At 42.6% G+C, this 24,261-nt stretch overlaps 1 protein-coding gene across 1 annotated transcript in view; it reads left to right on the plus strand.

Annotated features, from left to right (window-relative positions):
- The window catches only part of LOC131882817 (potassium voltage-gated channel subfamily H member 7-like), an 83,424-nt gene that overhangs the window by 3,335 nt on the left and 55,828 nt on the right, over positions 1 to 24,261 (plus strand). The window contains exons 5-9 of the mRNA XM_059230083.1: positions 2,923 to 3,109; positions 3,265 to 3,379; positions 5,047 to 5,130; positions 6,487 to 6,593; positions 22,869 to 22,946. Coding sequence (XP_059086066.1) covers positions 2,923 to 3,109; positions 3,265 to 3,379; positions 5,047 to 5,130; positions 6,487 to 6,593; positions 22,869 to 22,946 — 571 coding nt within the window. The remainder of the gene's footprint in view (positions 1 to 2,922; positions 3,110 to 3,264; positions 3,380 to 5,046; positions 5,131 to 6,486; positions 6,594 to 22,868; positions 22,947 to 24,261) is intronic.

A 24,261-nucleotide genomic window follows, 5' to 3' on the forward strand; every position in this document is an offset into this window, starting at 1 on the left:
TGTTGTGTTTATGCGAACCAATCTAGAAAAAAAAATGTAAAGCTTGAAGGACATTTACCGGCGTAACTGATGGTCAGCAGTTTTAAGAAATATTAGGTGATTTTTTTTCCCGAACTCGTTATATCTGATCAATCGGAATATGATTATGAGGGCAGCTAGAATTTCGAAGATTTGGTTCCAAGATTCCTAAAATCATATAGGTTGAAATTGCACCTATATTGTGCTCCCATCCGGGATGCCAATGAATAATATCATGAAGGTTAAAAAAGCCTACGAAACATTTAAAGAAAGAGAAAAAACTCAACTGTATCCTTCGAATTGTGAGTCGGCAAAGTCGCATCGTTTGGGGCGAATCACTAATAACCATTCCCTCAACGACCGGACTTTTTCAAATGAGCAAAAACTTGAAGGCCGCAGCGACCACATGTCATTGAACGTAGCTTCCCAATCCAATTGCCGAGTCCACTTCTCCCCCAAGTGCTCTAAATCTAAGAAACAGCATCAAAGGACTGAAATGGAGAATGGCCAGAAACACCAAACTAGTGAGTGGTAGACCCAAGTGAACTTTGATTCCAATCAATGTTAAGCGCGGTGCATCGCTTCACACAAATGCAGGAACGAGAGCGTGGACGAACGATGAAAGGCATCTTGGAAAGTGGGATAAGATTTGCCAATGGTCCGAGTCTTTTACCTCCACGGACGGACGTAGAATGGGTGGTTGCAACCCACCAACGGCATGCAATGTATTGTTGTAAATACATGTTGCTGGCTGCTCATTGCAAACTCAGATGCGGAACCAAACACAAGTTTATCCGCATTTGCCTTGGGGGGACTTGACATGAGCCATTCGTATAATTGAGACGACGTTTCCAGCTTGTCTTTTTTGCACAAAGACGAGATGAAACGCTCTCAAAGGCAAATTCACTTGAGGATTACAATAGAATTAGTTAGCCCACAACCAGGCCAAGGGCTGGTTGGAGAATTCTAGACACTGTGATCGTGCTCGGCTGCTTGTTCCTTTCCTGGTGGTACTAACTATGATGGTGAATATTTTACCAGGGTATATACGAACGCGTATCCTACCCTCTACGTGGCAAGAAAAGAAAATCATTCACAAGATAGCTGATCTGCTTAAAATGCGTGCTTCTACGTAAATCGCCCCTGAATCACGTTAGCGTATGTAAATGTCAGTGAATCTGAAAGAACGCTGCTCTCACTGCCAGACCAAATTGTCCAACACGATCAAAGGGTGCCTTGTCTTCCTTGAAATGGCATTCTCTTGGGCTTTCTTCGCCCTTATTGCATTCTTAACACTAGCCTTCTGCATTCAGCCGTCGAATTCAGACTTTGACAATACTGATGGGAACAAACGATTTTCCGCGTTTTCCTGCCAATAATCGCCAGCCTCCACCCTCTTCGATGGGATCGGGCGCGGACTTCTAGAGATGTGGACTGCGAACGGAAGGCAAAATTTCGTATCTTCTAAACCGTCCATATTATTCCAAATAAACACTTGATACGATCACCAGATCTTGTTGAATAGATGAACTTGACCAAATTTGAGCCCAAAGCTATGCTTAGGGAAGTCAGGAGATATGGTCAAAGTTATGTTATAAGCACTACGTAAAATTTGAATTTTCGGCCTGCTCGAGGTCAGCTACATACGTTTTGTCAAGATGACTTTGAAACAATCCACTTTACAAGCAAATGATATAAAAATGACCTACCTTTTAATTGAGGAGGTCTATTTTTCTTATTCAATTATTTTGATTCGAAAAGTGGCTCAGAGTGGCTATGACCAAGAGCAGGCCGATTTGGCGGGAAGCTCGTTCGCAGTCCATATTTTTAGAAGTCCGTGGATCGTGTTATATACTTACACTTTGTATTGGATTTTTACTTTAAGATTAAGTATGGATTATGCATGTAAGATACAGCACAATTTCCTTGAAGCATTTCCGTTTTTCCCGAGTATGGAAAATGCCGTCACCTTCGACAGGATTGGTAAAAATGTGGAGCGAAAGATAGTGGTATAAATTTACTTGAGCTCGTAACTTTTCCCAAATTTTGATTGCTTTTCTTGAAGATTAATTTGCATGCCCTGATTAGAGGCAAATCATAACATTAGGTTTCCGGGAACAAGGAACAAATTCAAGATGTAGCTTTGGGAATTATTTTTTCCATACACAGTCGAGAGTCATGCGATTTGTTGGTCAAAGACGTTCAATCCGAGTCTGTTACATAAAAAGCTTTCAAGATGAGAAACCAACAAGCCGTGTTGAAATGGCACCAAATTGCCACTTGAAATCATTTTCAAATTCCGCGTGCACTTAGCACATTGAATTTGACGGTGGACCGGTGAGTTTGAGAACCTTCCCTCACTTGTTCCCCCGTAAAAAGTTACGTGAACGAATACTGGAAGGAGAAGGAGGATGAGAAAAAAAAGTTTTGTTCCCGAGGCCATTCCAGGCAATTATGGGATGATGCATGTGGCCTCTCTCAAAGCGAATTCGTTCGCCCATGGTAAATATGTGGGGATTCGGGCAAATTCCCGGTGCCCATCCACGGTAGACTACCTAGACTGCCGAGAAAGCCTAGATAAAGCATAGATAGTTGAGACAGAACCCACTTGCAATCGATCTAAATACACTAGTACGTAAACACAATCCACCTTCCCTGTTTCCGTGGGAGGCGACATTTTCCAACCATCGAGTCAAGCTTGAGAAGCGGAGCCGGAATTTGAGAGGGAGGTCGGGAACACATAAATTGGTTGTGACGCCCTATCTGTCAAGTCCATCCTCGCTCAGTGGGTCCATATGACCTCCGGATGCATTTTTTTGGCTCTCACCATCTGACTCTGAAGGGAATGTCTCATCGACAATAGCATTGTTTTGTGGGTATTAACGCCTTTGGTTTCCGTTCCAGAAAGGTGAGATCGCCGGATTTGACGTCGATCAAGACCGACTTGGGCGTGGTGAGTGTGCCACAGCAGCCTTCGAGCCAGCCCACGCCCACCCTGACCATTGCCCGCCCCATGTTAGACCGCTCTCGAAGAGCCAAAAGCCTGGAGGGGAAAATGGGCTTCATGTGCCATCCCAAGAACAAGGCTCAGGTGAGAAAAAAAGCCTTGTGTTTGACTCCCGATTTCTTTCGCTTCAAATAAAGCGTGAACGTAAATGTAGAATCGGGGAAAAACTTTTGCAGTCGAAACGATGACATAAATCCAGCTCCTGTAGAATCACGCTTCTGTTTTCTGTTGTCCCATAGATCAATAGCTTGGCCGAGATTAACCAGAAGTACTTGAACAATATGATGGCCGTGGGCAGAGCGTCCTCGTCGGAAAGTGTGGAAACCCGACGACGAGCCTCTATGTTCCATCAAGGTGAGTCTGGGAGGCCACGAACACAAGAACTTCAGAACACAAGTAGGTGCTGTAAATTGATCACTTGGGTCGGCCAAAAATTGCTTTTGTACGCAATTTTTCTGCAATTTATGAAGATATTCACGAATCCGGGTCATTTTTAAAGGAAAAACATTAGTGAGATACAAATTGTTGAAAGGAAAAAAGATGCCAACTGCCCCTGGCATTGATGTTGCATCCATTTAGCTCTGTTTTTGTCTTTTATCATTGGATTTTGGGGTGAGATGCAATCCATGTCAAAGGGTGACAGACAGTTCCATCTGTTTAACTAACTTTGCCCTTCGAAATTAGACACGTTCTTGAAGCTTCCTCAAGTTCTCACAATCATTAGATAGCGGTAGTTTTTGCGTGATGATACATGAATTTGAATAATAGTTTGTCTATATCATGTTGTGAAAACTTGGTCCTGAAATCAAAATTGTCAAAATCCAATTTATAGCTGCATTCGAGCACTGTTAATTTAATGACGAAGATCTCAGATTTCTTTTGGGTGTCGTCACTTGAACGGCGTGCGAGTTGCTATGAGATCAAAACTTTTCTGTCCACATATTGCTTGATATGAGAGGCAAAAATAGCCCTTGGAGTCTTCCTGAACTTGCTAGTGCTTGTATTTTTCATCCACAACTTTTCATCTAAACTCAGGTGTTTTCATGCAATTGTACTGACAAATAAGACCTTTTTGGAAATTTGGACCAGGTTTTAAGATTACTGTACCCAGCAAGTTGCTCATTTCATTCCGGGTCCTTCTTGTATTAAACTTCTTCTTTTGGACAGAGTTCAACTTTCCGTTGAATTTGAAAATGAGCAAGCAACCCACCCACCCACCCATCTCTTCATTGTACCTACAGTGTACATGTGTGTGTTGGCAGTAGTCCCTGTCATTCACAACAAATTTCGTCTTCAACACAGAGGCCATTCTAATATTAGAAAGATGGGCACCTTTGCACTCGGGGGAATGCCCGTATCACTTAATAAAATTTGCGGATATTCAACTATGGAGCTTAACGATCAAAAAGAAGAATCACCCGCTCTGATGATTTTCTTTGTCAATTTCAATGTCATTGCTCTTCGAACAGCAATAACTTGATATTAGTACGGACTATAATTTGAACTCAAATCACAAATGAAGGGAGGACACGAGAGACCTTGAATGATAACTTAGCCCTAATAGATCTTAACAATGACTTTATCCTATAAGGAACCGAGACGAGGAAGCAACTTGAAATCCTCAAGGGCTCGCTTACTTACCACCTTCGCCCAAATTCGATTTGCGTAGAACCCTAAGAAAGGCTCCAATCCAATTACACATTCATTTGTTATTCAAGTTCAAATTCAAGCTCAAGGTTCTCCTCCCATTGAAAAAAGGTCAACTACCGTCACACTGGACCCTACTTAGTTCAAAATGCCTTTTGAAGTCGTTTTTTGACAAATGTCTCCGTTCCCCCACACCATTTAAGGCTCACTTACTTTCTGGTCAATTCAAAGTGGGCGTATTCCCTCGTTCCTCTTTAATTCTGGTCGAGCCATTGTTCCACTTGAAATGGTCCAATACTAGGACACAAGAAGGAAGTGCCTTGGGAGCCCCCAAAACTCATTTCTCCTTCTTTCCATTTTCTCCCTCCATGAAGAGTTATGTGCCTACCGACGCTCAGGATCCCAAGGCCAACTGGAACGTTTAAGAGTCCGACCCTTGAAGCACAATCACTCGCCAGGTAACTACGACCCTCACCATCACCACTACCACTATCACTACCACTATTACTACTACTACCCCTACTACAACTGCTACTATCATCATCAACGCCATCACCTCCATCACCTTCTCCAAAAACCTAGAACGGGTCCTACTCGGTCCAATATTATGCCTGGGTCTAGCCAAGGACCACGTCATCACTGGACAGAGACGATAGGTGGGGGAAATTAGGGACTTTTAAGCCGATTGAACGAATGATTCATCCTCCACTTGAGTTGGGTTTTGCTCATCACAACAAGTTGATCAATTTAGAGCTCAATCGAAAACAAACTCAATCGAAATCATTTGGTTAATCGGAGGTAAAGTTACAAACTTTCCCCTCTACCGTCTCAGTTCAGTAATGACGTCGTCCTTGTTCTACCCAAAGAAAGACAAAAAACAGATGGCCTCGATAGTGACGATTTCTTGGAACTTAATGGCATTTTGCTCCCCTGACCAATCCACAAGGTTGGGATGGATGTGCTTTTTTGGGAACCAGGAACCAGAGCATCACCCTGGCCAATGAAATATTATTGAACCAGGAACAATGGTTCATCTATCCAAGAAGGAAAGATATCAAGCCTGTGGTAAAACCTCATCTAGAGCTAAAATGAAAAGTAATGAGTATTTAGATGAGATTTTGAAAGTCAAAATCTTTTGCTTTTTGATTGGATTTGTGTCTCAAGGCGCAGTGGAATTCGGACAATTACTTTCATCTGATGTGGAGTCATACCTTCTTTTCCCCTCTGGCTCTCTCCGTCCGTTGAAATTGTAGCAGAATTCCATTTCAATGTTCGATGCTGGTGCAAAATTGGGCTTCTTGAATTTGAAAAACTTGAAGGTTCTCTTTCATATGATTTTCGAGCACCACCTGTCACCACTGCACTGAGGATGGGCGCTTTAGAGACTTTCATTCATTCATTCACCTCAATTCCATAGAACTTAAAATGTGATGGTACACGTAGAGTCTCTGGCTAAGGTGGTTTTCACTCAAGAGTATGTAGTCATTTATCTTATCAGAGATTTACTTCGGTATGTCTCATAAAAAAATCAAGGTATCCTATTGCAGCGATATCTTGCAAAACCGAAGGAAGGTTGAATACTGTTAGCAGGCAGACTAACGTCAACTACTAAACTCCCAAGTCCATTTGAAAATGGTTCTCACTGTCCCCGCTAGAGCTCGCTATTTGATCCGTGTTGTTGAAGCTTGCGTTAAGTTGCTGGCCCCCTGGTGGTACAAAATAAGAGGATGGCCTTAGACCAAAGTGGTCCATTCATGCCACTAAAGACCACGTTGAATAACACACTTTTTTTACCCTCGCTCGTCTCATTCCAGGTTCTATGTCTCTTTTATTGGATAGAGAGTTGCCGATTACAGATCCCCTGTTGGCCACTATCCCAAACATTGAGTCCTGGAAATGTCAATACGGAAATAAAATAAAGGTAAGAAGAGGATATCCCTGATGACTTCAGAAGTGGTTTTTTACGAGCCATTGTTCTACCTGAAATAAGAATGTAGTAAGAGGTGAAGTGCCAGGCTTCCGTTCCATACTTGAGAATGCATTGGCTTGCCCTTCCTGGTAATTCATTATTACAACCGCGTTGTGCTTACTCAGGCCTTGAATGACTTCTAGACATGAATACTGATGGGTGGGTTTCGCTCGGGGTGCCGTCAGTATCGTAGTTTTGGACCCTATGCATCTTGGTTAGTGCTCCACACTCAAGACCTTTTGTGCTCTTTGTTCCTAGAAGACGAAGCCAGTCAATATCTTCTACAATATACGTAAGGGCTCTTGGGGGTTTCCCTTGGCAATTTAAACTTTAAAGAGTCAACCCGATATCAGATTCCCAAGTTTTCTTTGACGGAAAGAAGTGAGCGGGGTTGTCCTTAGTTTGCTTGCTAGACGGGCTTGATTTAGCCTGAGGGGCTTCTTTTCTACTACATACGTGGGTTTCCAAAACAACTAACCTGACATCCTGTCTCTTTTGAGCAATATTACATAAGAATGACTTTCAACTTCAAGAGGTCAAACATTGGCCTCGTCCTCAAGTGGGACTGCTAGACTGTAATTTACGCGTACTTTCAAAAACCCGGGATCGTGGAAGCGTATCAAGTTTCTTTAACAAAAGAGTTGTAAATGGAAGGTTTTGTATAAAGAGCTTCAATTTGGTCATGCCTCTTAAGCATGGCTTCGTCCCGTGCAAAATGTCTGTCTTTTACCAGGGATTGCACTTTTAATGCTCTGGAACACAAGGGCTGGGCGAATGGGGATTACCCGAACTCCAGGTAGGAAAATTTCATACGAAAATTATTTTGGGTTCACTAGACTGGTACTGAGCATGCAGTTAGATTTATTTGAGTTCGGACACACGAACATGGTTCTAGAAGAGACTAGATTGAATAAACCAAGTGGTCACATTGCCAAACAAGCTGAGCACCATAGCTAAAAAGACAAACAACAAACCTTTGCTAAAAGTAAAGTAAAAGCCGATGAACCAAGCAGATTTGAGCTTTTCGGTCTACAAAGGGGCTGATAGCGCACGTTAGGCTTCAGTTCCAAATTTAGAAGGGTAGTAGAACCACGTTATATTGCATACAAAAACCTTCTTTTGACACAGAAGTGATTTTGCCCAAAAAACGTTGACCCATGAGAAAGTAATATAATCAATATGCATTTTCTTTACGAGAGGTCAGAGCATAAATGAATTAAGACAACACACACGCTTTGAGGTTTGGAACGTGACATACCTATGTTGCGTGTGGCAAAAGAGGCAATAAAAATCATCCTTAGTACACAAGTACATGCAGTATGGAAAATCAATTTCGTACGCTATTCAGGTAGCACCACATTCCTTGCTTGAAGGTCATCCAGAATGCAAAATGTGGTCCCCTTCAAAAGACAGTGTTCAAGTTGTTCGAATACCATTTCAACCGAAAATATTTCTTCCTTTGGCAGCATTCCATGGGAAGTGGAAATATTTTCTTAATACAAGAACAAAAAGTTCTTGCCATAAGTACAAATACAGAAAGTAGTGGCGACATGAATTGTAAGGGCCATGCTTTCATGAATCTCCTTGACTTTGATGCCCCGATATACTTTATTATTTTTCAGAATATTGAATTTATTTTTATCCCAACACAGGCTCATCTGCTTGTCCGTAGTTTCGTACCACAGTCGTAAAAATACCCTTATACTGTGTGTATTGGCATTTTTCTACCCCAGAAAATCACAGGGAACAACTCTCATTTTATTGTTTCATAGTATTCTAGCCTACATAAAAAACCTGACATGTCTTAAAACATTATAAAACTAAAATTTTCAAAAACCAGTTCAATGTAAATTAGGAGCACACTTAAATTTTAGTTAGTACTTGGATATGAAATCATCTATTACATCACTACTTAGTTACATAGGAGTTAATGGTTCAAACCTCATCGTTTTTAGCCCCAAAATGCCCTGGTCACATTTCCCAAAGAATGAATATCGATTTTCAATACCACAAATGAAAGATTACTTTTCTGAGGTAAAAAAATGCCAAGATGTGTTTGGGAAATTGCCTAGAAACTTGATCCCTATTCCTTTTTGAACACCATGATACCATTTCAACGTCAAATTCCAGCCTGAGGCGACCTGGTTCATGGCATTATCTTTGATTCGTTTATCCACTTAACAAAACGGTGTTTTTGCTGGTGACCTCTAACAAAATTTCAAGCAAGCAAATTTTCGATGAAGATAAAATGGTCCCTCATTTCTGTGTCCATAAGAATTGAACAGAACCACGCCAATATGCTTCGTCACGGCCTGAAATCAACACGTGGTTGTTGTGGAGACTCATCTTGATTTTAATTAAGAACGCAAGAACAATTGTCAGAAAGACAAAATGACTCAGATTTGATGATTTGGGTGGTCTTTACAATACGATACAATACAATACTCGCTTCTTCCACCAAGGATAAAGACTCCACAGTCATCCTTGAACTAGTGTCCAATGTAGATAGGAGAGAGGCAAAATGTGTTCAAATGATCAGTTCTGATGGGTTCTGCAACATTTTCGAAACAGGGCATGTCACGTACTTGCCAAAAGCCAATCCTCGCATTTCTCCATGCATGACGCTGAGAGTGTTTTAGTGCCCACGGTTTCATCTATATCTGACATGTCATTTCATTTCGGAACACCATTAGTCTCCGCAAAAATCAGAAGAGAAAGGATTTGATTTGGAGAAATCGGCCCTTTCCAATTTCTGTCAGCCCCGAGCCTTTTCGTGTCCCGTTGTTGGAACACGGAGAGGATGAACAAGAAGGGGGAGGGGGCGGGGAGGTCCAACAGAGAGAGAGTGAGAGGAAAGCTCCTCAACCAGACCGCGTGGGTGGAGGGATCATGAGGACATGCTTGAATTAGATACCGCACTGTTAAGGTTTAGCGGTGGTTTTCTTGAGCCATGGGTTGATTGGTTGGTTGGTTCTCAGTTTTTTGCATTAGGCAATCTGGCCACCCTCAGACGGGGCATTGCAATGAGGGCCATCCGCCCAGTTCGAGGTGTCTTGAATAAGCAATGAGACTGGCGGTGCCTGGTGATTTATGTCAGTGGTTTGTGCATGACGAAAGTGCAACACTTCCCTGTGAGTTTGTAAAAAGAACTATGACGTACCTACGTGGAAGGGCCACCCGCTTTGGTGCAAGCATTTTCAGTGAAAGTTCTTTGTCTGATTAACTCTTTTCACGATATACTTTCACTTCAGTCTTGCCTAGGCCGGAGGTGGGGAGGACTATTACGTGCGTAGTAAGGAGGCGCTTCAAACGAGCTATTGGTAGGTATATAGTATACGTACGTATACACGTAAGGTAGTTATATGGGCCCGACCAAGTTTTCCGCCCGGCCAAGAATTCTTATGTGCGTCAAACTTGGCGGAAAATTGCCGGCTCCTCCTTGGAAATGCTTTTGAACGAGCCCCCTCACCATCAACTTGAAACGGACTAGTAATGCAGTGAACAATGCAAGACTGCTTTAAAAACTAGTCCGAGTTGCTTTTGCGCTTCCATTGTGCTGTTCATCATCATTCATAACTGATCCGTTGAGGAGTTTTAAAAAGAATACTTGATTGTCTATACCGAGTATCCGAGAAGTTGGGTGATTTAGAACGGACACATCTCATGATTGTCTCCAAGCTATGGATGGAGGACTATGATATCCAGCATTAGTTCTAGTTCTTGTTCAGTAGGAAGGTCGATAGAATCATAGACTCAAGACGCTCATTGTGTTTGCAAAACCAACAAAGCGATTCCAGAGAGCGAATCCGGAACTGTGGACATGACACAAGCCGATCCTGAGGGATTTTGGGAACGTTCCAATGCTGGTTCCGTCTCCCCCAATTCCCCTTGAGATTTACATTCTTGTTAAAGAATGGCCAAACGGACGGGCAATTGTGCCCATCATCTTCCAGCGTGGACAGCTGAGGGGGTTCCGACCACAAAAGGCAACTTGTAGGGATTACCAAGGGACATTAAACGACGACGGTATGGACAGTGCATAGGGGATTTGATACGCAAGGCCTTATTGTTCAATCCATTCCATTTGAAATGCGTGAGCCGAATACCAAGCGAGCCAGTCTCCTTCAATCATTATCGCAAGGATTTGGCCCTAATCTAGCTCTTTGTGCAATCTTGATTACAAGTGCATGCGACGTTTAGGGGCTCGTCGTATCAATGGAAACCTGGCCGAGGCTTGGATGGCACTGATTGCGAAACATGTTGTGCTTTTGCCTAACAAATATTGCAGACCTGGACAGACTTCAAAGAGGAGTCTCATAAGCTGCCCTTTCGTCTGTGTCAATGGGATTTTGATTCTGGTCAAACTTATAGCAGGGGCAAAATATGACATTCTAATCAAAACCAACACTAGTCTATCCCAAAAAAGTTACACTTCACATTCGATATTCCTACCCCCAAACCATCTAACTTTTCATTTTTCATTGCAAAAAGTGCCAATTTTTTATCCCGGCTCTCTAGAGGAGTGATCATCAATAAAAACTTTTCGCATCTGTCAAATACAGTATGGTTGAAGCACTTTAATGAGCTCTAGCATAGTCGACAACTTGTTTTTTCAAATCTTATCTTAACGTGCAGATTGTGTTCCGTTTTTGCTAAAAGACTTATCTTATATCGTGCTAACTAATGTTGCTAAAAGGCGGCATTATACTGTATCATAGTTAAGTTGAATTGCTCACTAGATTAACAAAAGCTTTTTGGGGGCGGTACTTAGAAAGACATTTAAATGAAAGAAGTTTCTAGTAGCTCGACTGCGCTTATGAACTAAGACTTTAAATAACAGCTTCAAAATGATTCTATGAAAAACGTTAGAAATATACTTTGCGAGCGTGCACTAATGTAGTTGACAGCTCAGCTAGTACTATTGGGCTTAGTCTGACAAATTGTCAAATCTTCGGTTTCGGAAAAAGATCTCTTTCGTTCCATGTATCACTTTCATGTGTGCCCGTTCAAAGGAACTGGGTTGGGATAAAGGGAACAAGGATCAGGTTCCAACTTTAAAACCGAGGAGACCAAAGGCAAGACACAGAAGAACTCAAGTTGATATTCGTGACAAATATTTCCCCAGCAAGTAATGGATCCGTGCTCTAGGAGTTGACAGAATAGGGGAGCGAGAGAACATGCATAAACCCATCTCATTTGCGGTGAATACCTTGGGCTCATGCGATCTAAGGAGTTCTCAGATCAACAACAACAACAGCAAAAACAACAACTGTCGCGTTTTGTTTGAGTGTTTCGCGGCTAGAGGGGTTGGTTGGTTGGTTGGTGGTTGGTGGAGACGAGGTGTTCTTGCTCTTGGCAGTGCATTTTTGCAACCTCAAATAACGCTTTGAGCACCTTCACCCCTCCCACTTTACCTCCTTTCGTCCCTCCCTCAACTCTTGAAGGGTATGATTACTAAGTTAGTGCCGAGCCTACAGATAGCCAATGGTACGCAACCATTTCTTGCCGGTGGCCAGAAAAGCAATGTTTATAAGATTGATTGAGCGAACATTGTATTGGGTGTTTGCCTGAGCCTGTTTTGTGCCATATTAAATGGCAGAGGTGCTCTATCACTTCATTCATTTTGCTCCAGTGCTGCTTGTTTGGTTGATTCGATAAATACCATTTACACATACTACCTATAATATTCATTTCCATACAGAGATTGCAAACCAAGTTAAGTTAGTAGTTGATATCATGCTACATTCATATTTAATAGAAGAATGAATGTATTGTAACCTGGAAAAAAGTGACCTTTTGCATTGTCGGAAGGGCCACTTGCCCTGGTGCCTCCAACCTCTCCGGGGAAAAGGCCTTGGATTCTTCTTCTTTTATAAAGTTTCTCAGCCGGTTTTCATTATCAAATTTTAACCGCTAAGATGATCATCGATAAATTTAGAGCTCCTCGAGAACTAGCCATATGGTTGAGAGGTTTCTGGGCACCGTGATTCTTACTCATTTATATGTCTTAATCAAAAGGCCACAACTCGAAATATACGCGTACATAAACAAGATTGTCATTACAAAAAGGAACCTACGCAAGCATTATAAAGGTACGTTACCCAACGAATTTAAAAAAACTCGCGCCATTGCAGGCAAGGTTATTTTGGAAGAAAGCCAAAAAACAATGGCTGCGTGTCAAAAAGCGTATGATCTCTCAATTTTAAGGACCATTTCCGTCTTTATCCGAAAGGGAAAGCACAAATTGTAGGATAATGTAGGCCAAAATTCCTGACAAATAATAACTACAAAAAAGCGCAAGTTATCTAACCTATGCCTAACATAGTGTCATTGTTGAGGCAACATTCACGCCAGCTTAAAAATTTCATTCCGATACTTTGAATGGATTGAAGTCATTTTCTTGAGACATTCAAAGTACCTGCATTCAAGTATTCTAATGTGTTTGTGAATTATTAGTCTAGACAAGGCAATCACTCCCTAGGGTGCATCAAGAGGAAATGTCGGAAAATTTTAGGTTGTCGCTTTTGTGAAAATTGTGCTACAGATCGAAACCATGTCAGATAAATAGATTGATGGAAATAGACAAGGCCAAAGAACACTTCGGTTTCATTAAGACAGTGAAATTATTGTTACAGCTTAAACGAGATTTTCGTTTAAGAAGAACTCTTGACACCGTAAATTGGACACCACAATATCCAGTGTTTTCTGACATGGCGATCGGATCAGCTTTGTGCTCTTACATTTAATGTGTATGTAGAATGAGACGCAAGCAAAATGATCCTACATGTCCCTTTTATATATGCCGTCATTTTCACTTTACAGTCGTCTTATGGTTCCGTGATCCACTTGCCTCCTGAAAGGATGGAAAATGGAGCAAAACTCCCAATTCTGTTATTCTGTTATTTTGGGCGGCTCAAGTTACTCTTATCTGCATGGAACGAGCCAGGGACAACGCCCAAAGAGTACGAGATCTATTAACAAATGACCTTCTGGCACGACAAAGGCCAAGTCCAACTTTGGATCCACTTGCCACGTGATTGAATGGATATAAAGGCACTCGGCGAAGCCCTCAACCTGTACTTGTTCTTATGCCATAATTCATGCCTCGGCCTGAGCCAGCGCCCAAAACAAAACCATACAACGAACTTGGTTCGTGAATCTGTGTGGGAGGCCTGGATTCAGGGTCGGCCAAAGGTGGGTCCAACAGTTTATGGGAGGAACATAAAACCTTTTTGTCTGTTGGGACGTGACGATGATGATGATAAATGGGTTGCTTCATGGGTATTCTTCCTACCTTGGGAGATTCCACATTAAACTTCAACTGATTCCACTTTCCTGTTTTCCCGTTCACGCCCAATCGTCAATGTTGGACAATATCTAGTACGTACAGAAATAGGGAATCCGGACGACGTGGAGCAAAGATCATTGGAATTATGGATGAGGCAGCCAGCTTTTCAAGCCCAATCTATGTTGAGTGCAATCCTGAGCCAGTCGACGTCGATTGTAATGCTTTTGATCTTGGGCCATTCAGCACAGATCGGCTATGATTGAATCAAGGACAAAACTGGGAAAGTTGATGCTGCCTTTGATCCTGAACCAATTATTTGTTTCTTCGAATGAATATGCCCTCAATTGCCTTCCAATTTGCGAAGAGTTGAGACATGGTTTTGAAGCTACTCAAATTGTATCTGGGTTCTTCTTCGTCTTACTCACTTTCCAAAGAGAGCCTCAAAAATTGATCACCGAAATTTGAGAACAAAAGGATAAATTCTAGGAGAGTGAAGGTTTTTATCCCTTCAACCATGAAACTACGCTTAGAAGATACTTTTAATGGTTCACCAATTCGGCCAACACCAAAATTATCTCGTTTAGTTCCTTTGTTTGAAACTATAATTGATATTTTTTCTCGAGACAAAATTTAGCTGTGACCAAAACGCAAAAGCAAAAGGTTTCGCGTACTCAAAATGCAGAGATGAATAAGTCATGATAAATGAAAGCGATTGTAGTACGCACTATATCAAACCTGGTCATTGTTAGAGGCACAATTACATTGACGTTTGGCCCAAGACGGAGAAACGCGGCGGTGCCTTCCCGAGGTATTTGGGAAGGCCTTTGAATTCTCGAGCTTTGCGTATCGCACTGAACACAACTCAGGCTTTTGTCATACACACGTAGTACTTAGGTACGCTGTATGCACGTAGACACAGTGAGGATCTTGCTTCGCCCATAAAAGCGCCCATGAGTATGCATAATTTATGATGGAACTACCCGCCACAATCAAGTGTGCCGAATCATTTTTCTCAATGCCTGTTATTTCAAAAAAAATGGTCGGCATTCAAATTCTTCTTCCAAACTCCAGGGAGCTTCTTCTCCTTCCATTCCACATATTAAAAGACTTACAAAAGCTGACTACTCTAAAGGGCATGATGGAAATATTTCGGACAAGGATCTGGGACATCTCTGCTCCTCTCTGAAAAGAGTAAAGGAATCACATGGTGGCCAACCACAAAAAGGCTCCTCCAATTCAAATCTTGATTCGTGGGAACCAAAAGGGTGGATACATGGAGGTGGAAATCGCAGTTTAGCCAGCCATTAGTATGATTAGTTGCTTATAGATTGCGGCGTCACGGTCTTCGTTAACGCTTCTGTGCATTTGTGAAAAGTGCAGAACTCTCCATTAGGAGTGAGCACCACCTGGTCCAAGGTTATCGGTCCAACTCGTGCGTTCCTGTTCCATCCACCGTTTCCCCGAGCAGCTCCCCTTCCTTTTTTTCCTCTTTTCTCTTTGGGCGAGACCACTGAACAAGTACACTCTGTGTATGTACATGGAACATGGAACAATATATGTGACTCCTCCGAGGTTTGAGGGCCAGCTTGGCACACCTTTGGGAAGGAAGCAACCAGTACGATATGATTACACACAGTTGCGTGCCAAGGACCTTCGAACAAGGAGGTGGTCCTCCAGTCCTCTGGTTCCTGTTCTTCGTCTTAGTCATGGTTCCAGTGGTCACTCAATCACATTGGAATTGAAAATGTTCCGGAGGAGTGACGTTGCTCTTGGTTTCCTCCCTGATCCTCTGTTCTCAACGGCCACGGATGCCGTGCACCCGTGCTCTTTTTTCGGTGTAGCATTTGGGGTGGAACAAAACGAAGACGACGAAGAAGGACTACACACACATTGGCCTTCAGTAGCACCCAAACTGATGTATGCTCGAGGAGTGTTAGTGCGGCCTTTGAGAGAATCAGTCTCTCTTTCCTAACTTCGGAGGTCACATTTAGTTTTCCCTTTGATGTGGTTTGGCGAATACGTGTGAATTGTGAAGTGAAATAGGACGTGTTCCTTCCCCACTTGGGAACAGATAAAGTCGGGGTACTGAGTGTATGGACGATCCAAGTGAAAGCCATTTTTTCGAGAGCTGTATCAAAAGCAGCAACATTTCCTTTTATTCTCAGTCACCATTTGTCACAAAATCCCAGACTCTGTCACCTTTTAGATTGGAAAGCGATTTCGTATCAAGTTCACGATTCCAAAAGAAAACCAAAATGCAATGCCTTCAAGTTCTAGAAACTCATTGAGTATGGATGGCTTAAAACGAGTCATAGGTCCTTCATTTGGCCATCAATAAACAAGCATGATTTGCAAAAAAAGGAGATGGTGCTGGGTTCAGCATTACACCCTGACGTTCAATTTGGCTTGCCATGTATTTTTGCCCCCATTCAACGAGAGAGAATTATGTGTCTCTCCCCTAGCGTTGAAGGTTATTTCAAAGTTGAAAAAAGCACTCCCCCAGACCATCATAGACCCACACTTCATTATTTGCACTTTGTGGAGAAATTCTGTTTTTCACCTGGATCGTCCAATGGTAATCAAGTGGAACTTTAGGGAGTTATTCACCAGATACCCTGGTCTCCACATTGAACGAGTTAATGATGCAGTAAGGAAGACGGAGGCTGCTGCTCATTCTGTTCAGGAACGACCTACCATTTGCCATTAAACGAGTGAAAGTCGTGAGCTTACTCTGTGTTTTGCGTTCGAAAAAGAAAGAGCTTTCAGTGCGACAATCCTCACCGCAGTTCCAATGAGTAACACTGAAGATCAATAAAGCACTTCACTCCACCCATCCTTCCCGGGTGTAAAAGTGTAATTAGGCTTTTACGACGACATTTCATTCGTCTTTACATCTTCAACAAACCAGATAGTCGAGTCGGTGTACCTTTCCAGATCTGTTTTTTGATCGGATTGAAACTCGCTTCCGGTGTGTGCCAAATTTGTCAGTGGCCCCTCACAATGAGTCTGCCCAATCTACCGGAAGTGGTCTCACCTCCCAAGCCGAGTTCGCCCTTGAGAAACGTTTTACCCAATGACAATGACCATTATGTCCAAATTTTGCGCCACAATGGGCAGGGTCCGGTCCGCAGGATAACCAAATCGGACTCCAACATCAGTGACAAAGTGCTGGAGCCGTCCAGGTGACAAGCACAATATCCGGGTGTCAAGAGCAGTTTCGCATCCAAGCAGGCGCATTTACTGTAGGTAGTACGACGTCTACTTGATGGGTTTTGAATCATCAATCAAGCGAATGTGACAAGAAAATTGGCAACACAAATACTTTCAATACTTTAAGGCCACCCATCGATTATGAGGAACTTACCTATCATTTTCGAATAATCAGCAACCTTACGTTTTGAACCAAATGTTTTTAAGAAAAAGGAACCACGAAAGTTTGCCACACGCTTTTGATGGCCAGCGATTTTTGGGGGGAATTGCTTAACAAGCTAAAGTGCTCCAAACGAGCTCGTGTGGCTTCTTGCACTTATCAGAGACAGGCATTTGTATGGATATCGTTATGGGATTTGTACTTTTGTACTTCTTGTCATTTGGTCTTGGCATATTTTGAGCTTCTACTCATTCACGGTCATGTTACAAAACAAGGTTGCATAAGGGTTCCCAGAAACCGAAAATATTTGCAACCAGAGAGGCTCACCTCCTACTGAGTCTGGCATAAAGTTGGAACTTTTCCTGCTGTTCCCTTTGCCCTGATATTAATCACGGGTGCAGTCAGTCATCAACAAACAACATTTCGATTTCGATTTCGCTTTCAAATTCAATCTCCTTGGGACCTTAAATGAATAAAGATGACGCAGATCTTGAGCAATTTCGATACCTCTTGACACCTGGCGTCCCGAATTCCGAAGGGGACCCAACAATAATACTTACGCCTCAGAGCTCTTGCCTCTATTGGCTCACTCCAGCCCTACCGAGGGGCTTCAAGTTGGTACCACTGCAATAGTAATGTCGGCACCACTCTGCCCCACCTTCTCCCCCACTTCCTCCGCCTCCTCCTCCTCCTCATCATCATCATCATCATCATCGTCGTCCCCGTTGTGCACTCCGAGTAGTTCTACTTCCCTAAAGTTTGCTGCTCCTTCTGAGGGATTGTCCTCGTTGTCCCATTTGGAGGAGCCCTCTTTGGGAGATGGTGGAGAGATGTCAAGTTGGTTTGGAAATGAAAACTTAGCGGAAGTTCATGCCAAAGGGACCAATTTGAGCTTGACGGATGAACTGAGTGGGACCGACTCGGATGAAACCGCCAATGAGGAGCTCCCGAGCTTCGAAATGAATGTGTTGTCTTATGGCGAGGGCAACTTGGACTCCTGGACGATTGATATAGTACTATGAGACACTCACTCTGCTATCAGGCTTATGGGGATGATGAGATTGGGCCACAAGGTTCAATTTTTGTTCCAAACCCCCCAAGGGCTTAAAAGGCACTGACAAAGAAAGTTTTGTAAAAGTTTAAAATGAAAACGGAATGTAATGCCACAATTCAAAAGCCTCTTCCCATTTTGCAGTTTTCTTTAGGTTATTACACCCCCCAATACAAATAAGTATTTCGGTTCGTGCGTTTCACACCATTTTGGAGCCTTCTCATTAGCAAAATTATCGTTTCCAATCTGCAAATGGAGAATGTATTTCCCCCTCCTCCCTGAAATCGGCATCGCCTAATGGACCCGAAGCCGAAAAGAACCATTCGTAACCCCATGGAGCAGCTGGTTAACAACAAGTTTCTCCACCCCACAAAAGGTTGACAAATGTGACTGCTTTCACTTTGTTAGTTCAAACTTTCCCTTTTCGGCCTGCTGCCATCCGTTCTGCTGCCCTTCCAAGGTGCAACTGTGAGGTGCAGGGTTGGGCCCAAAATCAGTCCTCATAAGCCTGGTCTCAAAAGTACGCAACCTCACTTAGGAACCCACCATGGACCACGACGGGTCGGCTCAAGGTCAATGCGACCTGGTTCCAAATCATTTACCCAATTCAAATCAGGATCCACTCGTCAGATTTGCGGTGGTTAATGAGAACCATCGGAGGGGCGGACAATTGAGCGAGGATCAGCTCCAAAGCTTGCTGGATGAGAAGGAACAAGAGATCCAAAGAGAACGATACTTGGATGAGATCAAATCCTCGCTACGAAATGAAAGTGCCATTCTCAGACAACGAATCGTTCGCACATTGATGAAGCAGCGATCTCAAATTGATTTCTTTGCTGGTTCGGACGAGAGTGTCGTGGGCCCTTGGTGGAGCCAAATGCCCAGGAAGAGGGCCTTTTCCCACGGCGACATCACCGAAGTCAAGCGCTCCAAGAGCTCGGGAAAATTGAAACGAATCCAGAAGTTGAAACGACAGACTTCACAAACTCTGCCCTCGACCCCGATCGTTCATGCCCTTAAGAGACAAGCCTCGATTATCCTCGAAGAGGACGTCAAGAAGCCTCCCCTGAGTGACAATCAGTTTCTGTTCATCGATGGCCTCATCCTTGATCCTAAGAAATTGTTCGGCCACGATCGCCATTCCATTTCTTCCTCGGACGTGAGTATCCCCGAAGTGGGCTTCAAACCCGACAATGAGATCAAGAACATTGTATTATTATATACTGTATATTTGTCTCAAGCTCAAGGGTGCACTCAAGTTGTTCTCAAGAGAAAGGAATGCGCATACAATACGTACTTCGCCGACAATAATAAGACCATAAGTACCTCTATACAGAGAACTTTCAAGCTCATATATTTTGTAGAACGACTTTTTAAAAGGCAAATGTCGGAGAAACTTTGTAACTTTTGGTAGTTATCCCCCTCAACTGTTTATCCTTCTTCGTGATATGCCTGTAACTCTGTTACTAAAAGACGTCAGAGTTTTTGAAAAGTCAGACGAGATTGAGGCAAGCAACCAAGAGACAACCCACAAAATTGTCAGTTTGTTGCTCAAACTCGATCCCATGTTGGATTTTTTAAAAATTTACATTATTCAACGAGGAAGGTCCTTTATACATTTCCGAGTGATAAAAATCTACCCCGAAAAGCAGGTTTGAAAGAACAACTTAATAATTAGCTTGACTTATTCAAGCCGCGAAAAGTTGGAGATATTGTGTTCCAATCCTTTATGCCAAAAAGCATGAATGCGATCGTGTTTGCCAGATTGCTCATATATAAACGTAGAGCACCATTAGGAAGACAAGTCAAGGCAATGGACAAAAGTTCACAGGAATGAGAAACTTGACCTTAAGGTGAATACAATAACGAGTCCAAAACTTTGAGTGTATTCTTCCAGAAAGTCAACATTGGAACTTGACTTTCCAGGGACTTTCCTGGCCTTGCTACGAGGCCTCGCCAGGCATTATAGTAGTGATGCACCGAAAATGTCGTTGACCAAAATGAATAAAAACATTGAGTTTGCCCAAGATCAACCAAAACCGAAATGCTGACGTGGAATGAGAGCAAATTCCAATTGTTCGATTAAAGTTTAATAATCGCATAAAACACACAAGGTCTTAGCTTGGTCGTCATTAGTAGCATCACGATTTAGTGCTGATCTCAAAATATTTTCACCTTAAGAGGAAATTCATTTTGAAGGACAAACTTGCGTATAATGGGCATTTGTGAACACTCTAAAGAAAAAAACTAAAGATTATTTCGAAACTTACATTCCTTATGAGTACTTAATTGATGCCAGTTTTGTGAAGCAGAAACTATCACTATTTTGGGTTCCTTTTATGTTTACCCCCACCCATCGAGAAAATCGATCCCAACGAATGGCGCTGAATCATAAATCATCATATCTGGGCCTTGGCTATGAACGGTGCCATTGATAGCACCATCTTGACAATTGCTTCTGAATTGTATCTCCTTTCTTGACGTCCACCTCTCATTTCATTTATCTGACAGAAGCTAGGCTTTAAACTTGTCATATTGAAACTGTTCATCGAATGGAGGAGATGCATAGATTGGTGGAATAAGCTGCAATGATTAAATCCATTTTCCCTCATTGTTTATGGTGTTCAGCAATGTCTCAGCCGTGATGTGCATCTCAGGGAACCATTGTCCATTTGATGCTTATGTCATAATGATGCTGATATTCGTTGACCTTCAAGGCTGTTGGACCCCGAGACACTAGAACATGATGTATGTTCATGAATAATGATTAGGCTACTTCCTTTCTTTGCGCCCCCAAAGAAGTATGATCCATGTTCCAAAAGAGTATTGACGATGGGATCAATCGATGGAAGAATGGCAAAAATAGATGTACAGTGTACCCCATGAGCACAAGAGCTTTATGCTCCTTCATGTCAGTAAATCCGGGCCCCTTCAAGAGAGTAATATTCCGTAATCCAACTTCTGACAATGACACACTGGCTTATTTAGAGCACATCCTTAGGGATCTAATCGAGCCTATCAAATGAGCGACGGGGTTCTAACGATGTTGTTCCCATAACTCCGGGAATCGTTTCAATTCCGCCAATTTCGAGCTGGGCGAGTCGTGGAAACCTTTTTTCACGAAGAAACAAAACACTTAAGCCAAGGGAACTCTTCATTCAAGTGCTCATGATGATTCGTTTGCTCAGGGTTGCCACCAACCATTGATCGCAATCTGATCCACTTCTTTTTCAAGGACTACAAATTATTGGAAAGAATCCCTGTGAAAAGTATGAATTCACAATGAGGGTGGTCCCAGTTCACTTTTCCCCGTCTGAGTCAAATGCGTGTCGAATGAAGGGAAAACGGTTTTTTTCGTGAATCGGACTTTTTCCCTCATTGACGTCAGTTTCCATGGGGAACACTTAAGAAACAGGATCAACTCCGAGTGTACACCCAACACGCGTTTTCCAGACGTCTTTGTATGTATTCACTCGTTTGTGTTCATTGCTCGAAGAATTAGCCTCCACATATACCAAGTATCCGCGGCACTTGTCTGCCAAGGTACATACCCAGAACTTCAACCACCTACAGCATCTTTAGGGTATATCTCATGTGGAAAACATTACCAACGCTTAGTTAAACAGGCTACTGAACCAGGAACCAATTGAGGTTCAAGGGAGACCCGCCGTTAAGCTTTCAATTGACCTGGCTCAGTTGGACATTAAGAACTGTCTTATTCAATGGGACTTCAGTGTGTCCAAATGGTTCCATTTCTGAAGTAAAATCACAACTGCTCTTAATGAAGCTACGTCTATGGAGCTAACCTAAAGAATCATAATAGGCATAGTACACGCATTTATGCACTATTCCCAATATAAGTGTATTGTTCGAGACTTTAAAGCAGAATTGCTGATTGCTTCGTTTTCTAAAACAAAACGATGCTTTAGTGTATGATTTTGGGAGAGTGATTTCTTAATGTTCTTACTTCAGAGAACGGAAACGAAAACTCACTGGGTTTGACTTACCTTTACCACTTTTATTGACCCACGTATGACCCAAAGGCCATCTGCAGATTCGGATCCAGGATCTCCACGTGCTCCTTCTCACTTTCTCTCTTTCTCTCTCGCTCTTTCGCCCGCTTGTATTGGTTTCTTCCCACTCGAACAAGCAACGAGCCTCGCTCGAATGCCAATTGGAAATGGAACAGAAAATTGGGTTTCCTAGTGGATCCCTGGATCACATTTCCGAACATTAGAACAGGCTTGCCTGGTTGGGGTGGGATTACAGATTATATATATTCTGAAATATTGAATGTAAAAGAGGGATCCCCAGAGGATTCAGCAGAGGACATGCAGAATGAAGCATGAAGCCTCCTTCCTCCATTATGTCTGCAGAGTAACAACGAACGGAGCAGTTCCTCGTCCTCCTCCTTCTCTTTTCGCTTATACCTCGTATATTCGAGGGTCTTTCTTTCTTTCTTTGTTCGTCGTCGGCTCTCATATCTTTTTTACTAAGCCTGTCATTTTTGTGTTCCAGTCTGATGATTCTGCTTCCAATAAAGTCTTCCCTGGTCAAACGCTCAACTCTTCCGAGCTCGGCAACAAGATTTCTCAGGTAAGTTCCACGAGTTCCGCTCTCTTTTTCCGGTCTTTTTTTGCTTCCCTTCACCCCTGGCCTTCTCTTAGCTCTCGAACTCCCTTGGAGCTCAGGGCTAAAAGCATAGAGCATAGAGCAAAGCGAGCTGGCTGGTTACCCATGGGTTTGTAATTTGTTCACCAGGGGAACAATTCATGCCTTCAACGAGAGAAATGTTCGTGAACGCCATCTCGTGTAGTAAATTGTGAGCTTGACGTTTCATGGCAGGCCCTTTTCGGGATTTTATCGGGAATGTTCATCAAATTTAATAAACTGGCGATGAGCCCGGTAAATGCTGTTACGCTGACGGACACTTATTTTCATCAAACACTTACTCTATTGATGCAAAATTTCAGTGAAGAAAGAAATATTTCAAAGTGTCAATGGAATCAAGAGTTTATATTACAGTTCTGTTTGAAATATGATCGCTTAGGTTAAAAGGCACAATTATGAAGTTTGAATAAAGAATAAACCAAATTCGAATCAAGACATCGTAAAACGCAGTGGTATTAGGGAAGAATGAAACGTACTTCATCAAACCATAACCAAGTCCGGTTAGAATAATCAATGTGACAAGCCTTCATACTTGCTTACCTACATACCCTCTTTTACACACTTCAGGTTATTATTTTGCCTTTCAACCGTTTGTTTGTTGTGTTGCCTTCCTGACATTGTGTGAAAAAGAATATATACGAGGTTGGTTAGGCTCCAGTGAGTTAAGGCAATGCTTTATTATTCATTCCAATCCTTTTTTGCGGTCGTCCATGAATTTCAGCATTTTCCTTTCGTAGCCTTGGATTCATGGACAGCATCCACGCTGTTCCTCGTCTTTTCACATGAGGTTGTTTTTTATCTTGCAAAGTCTGCATTCTGTCTCTCGGATGAAGATGGATCGTCCCACTACTACCGTAGTACAACTCTAGTACAACTGTAGTACAAGAGCTTTGATTGGAATGCAGTTTTATTCACCGCTTCGTTGCTTCAAAGGACGTTCCACACTCTTCCAACTTTTGTGCAACAAAAAAGGGATGGTGGTGAGGAATTCTTGTATGTCAGGGAACAGAAGGGAACTTGTACTGTGAAAGTTTTTCTTCTTCCTCTTTTTGTCGCCTTGACCTTGACACAATCAGGTCGGCCGGACCCTGACCCACAAACAGGTCCCAAATATTGTCTGGTCCAATGACGGCCAAAGTGGCCATGATTCGTCTGGGTTCCCACCACTGGTGTTTATCTGTCTATTCGACTGTATGAGTGGATCGCTCCTTTTTTCTGCGAATTCCACACTTTTTTCCGA

This window comes from Tigriopus californicus, chromosome 6, assembly GCF_007210705.1.
Source record: "Tigriopus californicus strain San Diego chromosome 6, Tcal_SD_v2.1, whole genome shotgun sequence".
Taxonomy (NCBI): domain Eukaryota; kingdom Metazoa; phylum Arthropoda; class Copepoda; order Harpacticoida; family Harpacticidae; genus Tigriopus; species Tigriopus californicus.